Below are 6,866 nucleotides of genomic sequence, written 5' to 3'. Positions count from 1 at the left end.
TTCCGCATAACAACGCTACATGAAAGTATGTTAATAACACTATTTATGTTATTACTGCCTGTCTGCCTCTTCTAGAATGTAAACTGCTTGAAAACTGGGTCTGGGTCTGCCCCACTGGCCTTTATACCCCAGATGTCTAGAAGAATTCCCAGCACAGAACAGGGACTCGATTTTTTTTTTTTTTTTTTGCCTTCTGGTTGTTTTCTTAGAGACGCGTGAATCAACGGAACTTAGTGTTGTATCACCTTGGGCAAAAAAAAAAAAAAAAGTTCTTTCAAAGGATCTCAGTGACTCTACTAAGCCGAACGGATGGGCCAGATAATGTTCGGCTCCAAACTGAAGAATTCTCTTTAAAATACGCTAAAATTTATCCCGAGAAGTTCAATGATAAGATCACTTTTATTGAATGCACTCTAACTGCCAAACACGGAGCTAGGCGCTTGGAACTCGCAATAGCTCACGAAAACTCAGCTCCCACGGCTGAAAATACGGTGGCCCTTTCCTGGTGCTTTTCTTTGAATGTTCTCGGACTTGTACTTCTACTCTACCTGGGTTTCTGTGAGGGCTGGAGGAGGAACAGTATACCAAGCACCTGCTCCGGGGTCATGGGATCTAGGTACTAGTACTTCTTGGCGCCACACGTGGCTGATACTCCGATGTATTTGTTGAAATTCAAGGAGACGCAGGGATAGTGCTGGTGGTCTTGGTCCCAGAGCCTGTTTTTTTCTTTTTTTCTTTTTCCCTCGCTCGAATTCTGATGACCTCCTTTCGAGGCACTGCAAACTGTTTTCCAGAGGCACCCAACAGCCGCGCGGCTGGAGTGGGAAGGTTGAGTGGTCTGTTTAATTTCACAGTATGCTTCTGTTTGTGATACTTTTACATTTTTGAAGTTTTTTTTTTTTTTCCTTCCTTCCCGCCTTTCTGCTTTCCTGTTGACTCACAGTTGAAGGGGTGGGGTTACCCTGAAAGCACAGATTCCTACAATCAGATATGAAAAATTAGTTTGCATTGTACCGAGGGTTTCTGACCTGAATCCCGAAGTATAAAATGCAGGATGGGCCATTTCCTTCTAAGGCGATATTACTGGCGCCTCCTTCTAACTTGGGTGTGGCCCGCGAGGATGGATAAAATTCCGGAGCGGAGAGGTCAGAGCCTGGGGTTGGCTCTACCTGCTCTAGGCCGGCCCGGTGGGGTCGGGGGGGTTGCTGCGGTAGGTGGGAGTCTCATAAGGGATCTGATTAGAGCCTAGTAAGGCGGTGCGCGTGCCCGCGGCTGAGGGTGCGGGTCTAACCCGAGGGGCCGGCAGCAAGTTGGGAAGAAGAGAGAGGCAAGCACAGGGTGCCCTCACCCCCATTCCAGCCAGAACTGCGGTGTCAGGGGGGTGGTTCGGATTGGGAGAGGGGCCAGGGGGTGGAAAGTGGAGAAGAAGGCGGTAGGACCCGGCGGGAGCTTCCTTGGCGGGGAGGGAACCGGGCGGAGGATAGGAGCGAGGGAGAGAGAAAAAGGGAAGGTGATGGGGCGCGGGCGTCGGCACTCGCCGAGCTGCACGAGTTGCGCGGCTTTGGCGGACCGGACCTGGACTCTATAAAAGGAGCCTATCCGCTCCGCCACTCACAAGCTCCTCCTGGACTGGCGTCCGCGCGTCCCTCGATCTCCCCCCAGACACCTGCCCCTTCCCCGTGAGCCCTGGGCTCCAGGCTCCCCAGACCCGTGCGCCCGGCTGCCAGGCTCCGCGCGGTGCCCGGGGGACCGAGGTGGCGCGCCAGTCGCGCGGTTCGAGCAGCCACAGCCCGAGCCCCCGAGTCCCTCCTCTGGCGACACCCCGTCTCCGCGGGGCAGCTCGCAGGAGCGGCCAGCGCGTGAAAAAAGAAGGGAGGGCAGAGCTCCGGCGCGAGGCGCGGCTCCGCTCGGTGCCCAGATTTCACTCCACCCAGCTCGGGCAGCTGCGGCCGCCGCAGGAAACTGCCCCAGCCTGGGGAGGAGGGCGGGAATGCAAGACCCGGACTCCTCGCTGGCCTGCAAGCTCTGGTCTCGACAGCCAGCAAACTCCTGCGGGTCGAGTCTGCAGAATCTGGAGCGCCCGGGTTAGGAGACGCTCAGCCCCGAACAGTTGGGGTAAGAGATCCCACCTTGCCAATGTTCCCTCCCCAAACCAAACCAAGCTTTCCACTTTCTAGACGCCCGGGTGGGAGCCGGAGGGGAGTGTGGCTCTTTGGACCAGTCCTTGGCAGCCCGAGGCTGAGACGGGGCTTAGCGGGGAGCGGCCGGAGACGCGGCGGCAGCGCTGCGCGCACTGGAGGTGCGGGGAATGGGCCAGCCAGCCAACCTCGCCCTTGACCTCTCGCTTGATCTGAGAACCTGGGTGGAGGCGTAATTAAGGAACCCTCCACGGAAAGGACAATCTCCCGGGGTGGACGAGACTGCAGTCTCCTCCGCGGTCCTCTCATCCTCATCTTCGTGCGCTCCATGCCCCAGAGCTGCGCTCCGGGGCCACGGGCGAGGAGAGACATGGAGGCAGTGGCCGCTCAGTGTCCCCAGCCACCGTCCGCGAGTTCCCAGACTGGGCTTTCTCAAGCCAACCTTTCGGCTGGTCCCTCCCACAACTGCAGCGCCGCCGAGGAGTACATTTACCAGGACTTCATCGCCCTGCCCTGGAAAGTAGTCGTGGTCCTGCTGCTGGCGCTCTTCACCTTGGCCACCACGCTCTCCAACGCCTTTGTGATTGCCACTGTGTACCGGACGCGGAAGCTGCATACCCCGGCCAACTACCTGATCGCCTCCTTGGCGGTCACCGACCTGCTCGTGTCCATCCTGGTGATGCCCATCAGCACCATGTACACGGTCACGGGCCGCTGGACGCTGGGCCAGGTGGTCTGTGACTTATGGCTGTCGTCGGACATCACCTGTTGCACAGCCTCCATCCTGCACCTCTGTGTCATTGCCCTGGACCGCTACTGGGCCATCACGGATGCCGTGGAGTACTCGGCGAAAAGGACTCCTAAGAGGGCCGCGGTCATGATCGCGCTGGTGTGGGTCTTCTCCATCTGCATCTCGCTGCCGCCCTTTTTCTGGCGGCAGGCCAAAGCTGAGGCGATGTCTAACTGCGTGGTGAACACCGACCACGTCCTGTACACCGTCTACTCCACGGTGGGCGCTTTCTACTTCCCCACCCTGCTCCTCATCGCCCTCTATGGCCGCATCTACGTGGAAGCCCGCTCCCGGATTTTGAAACAGACGCCCAACAGAACCGGCAAGCGTCTGACCCGAGCCCAGCTGATTACCGACTCCCCGGGGTCCACGTCTTCGGTCACCTCGATTAACTCGCGGGCTCCGGAGGTACCCAGCGAATCCGGGTCTCCTGTGTACGTGAACCAAGTCAAAGTGCGCGTCTCCGACGCCCTGCTGGAGAAGAAGAAACTCATGGCCGCTAGGGAGCGCAAAGCCACCAAGACCCTGGGGATCATTTTGGGCGCGTTCATCGTGTGTTGGCTGCCCTTCTTCATCATCTCCCTGGCCATCCCGATCTGCACATCCTGCTGGTTCCACCAGGCCATTTTTGATTTCTTCACGTGGCTGGGCTATCTCAACTCCCTCATCAACCCTATCATCTACACCATGTCCAACGAGGACTTCAAACAAGCTTTCCATAAACTGATAGGCTTCAAGTGCACGAACTGACTTGTTAATTACAATGGGGTCGCCTAAGCGCCCTTCAGGGGACCATGCTGTGTCTGGTTCCACAGGTAGGTCGACTCTTCTTTCACTGTTACTGGGTCTGAACGAGGCTGTCTCTTTTGAGCAAGGGCTGTGGATCCTGAGAAAACCAGGACAGCCCTAAGAGAGCTCTAAAGGAGAATTGTTCAAACTAAGGACAGAGCTGCCTGGCTGAGGAAAAGGCTCACTTCCTCCCTGCAAACCCGTTTCAGCACTGACCCTTCAGCAGCACATTGCAAGGGGGCTGCAACTTTTAGAAAACCAACAATGGAAAAGGGAGCCCTGCACTGCTTTGATACCATGGATGAGGCCCTCTAGAATTAGAGGTACTTGTAGTTCTTGTCTGGAGCCTGTCTGAGACAGAGCTACATACAGCCTGACAGTACTTGAACTAGACACCAACACCCTGTCTTTTGGGGAGAACTCTGTGTTACAGCTTCCTTTAACAGTTACTTTGGCATCCCACAATCTTCATTCAGTTTTTGTTTATTTAAACTTGGTTGGAGAAACTTGCGGATTCCGGTGTGACTTGGATAGCACAGAGAAACCTTGAAGAGTTAACAGCAAAATTCTGATGTTAAGATCTCTATTTTTATTATAAATGAAACTATATGGGATGGGTGGGTGAAAATGGGAGATGGGGAGTATTAAATGGAAAACCAACACCTATGGATTGTTTGTTTTCTGCAGATCTATAATTTTTTAATTTGTATGTAGTGATTGTCAAACCACACTAACAACTCAGACAAAATGTTATGTGTGCTAGTGCCAAAGTCTTCAGATTGCTTTCTTTTTCCTCCTAATTTCATGTACTTGTCATTTTACACATTTAAATCCCCAGAAATGGGGGATATAATGGGTGACTCAGCGCAAGCTGCTGCTATATTTCTTATTAATGCCACTGATGAAACTGATGAGTATGATATAATTTGCAAGGTAAGTATTTTTAATCCCAATCGAGTGAGCCATGGAATTGAGTGAGATGAGATAGGAATAGTTCTTATACAATTAAGGAATGGGTGGCAACAGGAGGATGTATATTTTGACTTGTAAAAAAATCTTAAATGCATGAGACTTTTTTCTGCTAGTCATTTGCACTCTCCTTCCCATCTGTAATTCCTTTGTGTGCTAACATGAAAAGTAACCAAGAGAACTAGCTCCTTTCTCCAAAAGTCTTCAAAATAGTAAAACTCCTAAAACCTATGTTAAAGATAAAAACCTGTTTCTTTTCCCTTGCTATTGAAGTCTGAGTAGGAACAAAATTATTAGAAAGACAAGTAAGGGTTTTCAAAAAGCTTAGAGAAGCTAAAATTGAACCTGGTTCCTTGTGACTCATGGAACCAACCCTCAGACTTCCCGGGAACCCAGAAACTAACAAGCTTTTGAATCTTGGAAATTTGTCATTGACCTGATACTTCTATGGATATAATATCAATAGTGCTTTAAATTTATCTCTGTTTCAAATTTCAAAAATACTTAGTTGTTATCTCAAATTCACTCTGAGGACTCCCTAGTACAGGGCAAGTTACACACTAAAAGATGAAAAATGCATGCTCTAAATAAATGGAGTAGCCCCAAAGGACTACCTGCATGGAAAATGAACGTCTCTGTGGAACATTCATTATGCCAAAGAAGATTCACACTTTGTTCTTTAGAGAGCTTTCTGCAGTTGATACCTTTTGTCTGCAGAAGCAAGTTGTCTTTGTAAAATGGATTCACTCCCTGCTTGAAGCTTCCCAGTCCAGACTGTCAGACAATAGATGTATTGAGCTGAAGTACACTGCTTCCCTGCTGTGCAGACCTTTACTCTGGCATAAAGACTCTTGAAAATATCCTATTCAAAGGTTTACATGTAAACTAAGTACAAAAGAAAATTTTGATCAACACTGACACCTGTCACTGGAATAAGAGAAAATTGTAGGCATTAGATAATCGTATATTTTTGCTGTATCCCCAACGTCTCTTGTTTGTTTTGTGTGACATTTCTCCTATGGAGAGATCTAGCGTACTACCGAGAGAGGACTGTGCATAGAGCACATAATTTATTTTTATGTACTGTTGGTCTTTTGGTTAGGCATTTTCTTGGGCCTAAGAAGCAATTAAGCCAACTTCTAGGAGCCTGAGAGAGCAAAATTAATTGAAACCAATAGCCACTTACAAATGATTTCTTTATAGGGCATCTGCAATGATTTTGTCCTCATATTAACAAAATGTGGTCAATTTAGTCAAACGGGTTGTTTTCCATTTATAGATGACCTACCTAAATTTTTGCTTGACTCCTTTGCTGAATCAACTGGATTGGGGGCATACTGTGTGAAGTAGAAGCTTGCAAACCCTTGTAGTTATAAGAAATCTAGACTCCTCATCCAGCATTGCACATGGTTATGCAAAGTGTATTATTCATCCCAGGGGTATGTAGTTAAGACTGTTAAGCTTCTTTTCAGTTACTGCTGCCTATAGCATAGATTGTTTCATAAACTAAACATACGACTTTTTGCAGAACCTTATATGGGAGATGGAAATATTTAACTTACATAGAAATGAAAATATATTTTCATTGGCTGTGGTAGCAAATAACATTTTCCATATTGTTGAATTGCACAAATTTTCACAAAAATATATGAATGTATACTCATCCCTAAATGCCAATATTGTCTTGTGTTTCTAGGAATTTTAGAGTTTCCTTTTAAAAAATGGACACTGTACCTATGAATGAATGGTTATTGACTTCAAGAAATTTCCTACAGAACAATATAGGAAACACTGAGTGGACTATAATTTACTCAAGCAGCAAAAGCTCAGATTATGTGCATTTGATGGAGTTACTGTGACTGCAAATTGCTGTTTCCACCTTTCAAAAATGTGTAATTGAAAATGAAATTTAGGAAAATAATGAAATAAAAGTCCTTTTGTGTTCTACAATGCATTGGGGAGTAATTCTATAATTATGGAAAGATTGCTTCATTGGATTCTGGGTTGCATTTAGGAGCTTGAGCCTTCAAGAGAGACTAATTGATGACTAATGATACTGTGGTGGACTGGCAAGTATGGCCACAATATGTGGGATTTAGTGTATACCTGTAGAAAGAATTTAAAAGGAATTAGACACAGTCTGCAAAGAGTTTAGTCAATTCTGTGATCCCAGGAATTTT

General features: G+C 48.4%; 1 protein-coding gene across 1 annotated transcript; it reads left to right on the top strand.

Annotated features, from left to right (window-relative positions):
• The first annotated feature begins 2,462 nt into the window (after positions 1-2,462).
• Positions 2,463-6,636, top strand: HTR1B (5-hydroxytryptamine receptor 1B). The gene has a single exon (XM_019967057.2). It carries the CDS (start codon positions 2,467-2,469, stop codon positions 3,676-3,678), a length of 1,212 nt encoding a protein of 403 aa, XP_019822616.1. The 5' UTR covers positions 2,463-2,466; the 3' UTR covers positions 3,679-6,636.
• The last annotated feature ends 230 nt before the right edge of the window (positions 6,637-6,866 follow it).

The sequence above is a fragment of the Bos indicus genome, chromosome 9 (genome assembly GCF_029378745.1).
Source record: "Bos indicus isolate NIAB-ARS_2022 breed Sahiwal x Tharparkar chromosome 9, NIAB-ARS_B.indTharparkar_mat_pri_1.0, whole genome shotgun sequence".
Taxonomy (NCBI): domain Eukaryota; kingdom Metazoa; phylum Chordata; class Mammalia; order Artiodactyla; family Bovidae; genus Bos; species Bos indicus.
The sequence above is the reverse complement of the archived record's forward strand: the minus strand, read 5'-3'. Positions and strand labels throughout refer to the sequence as shown.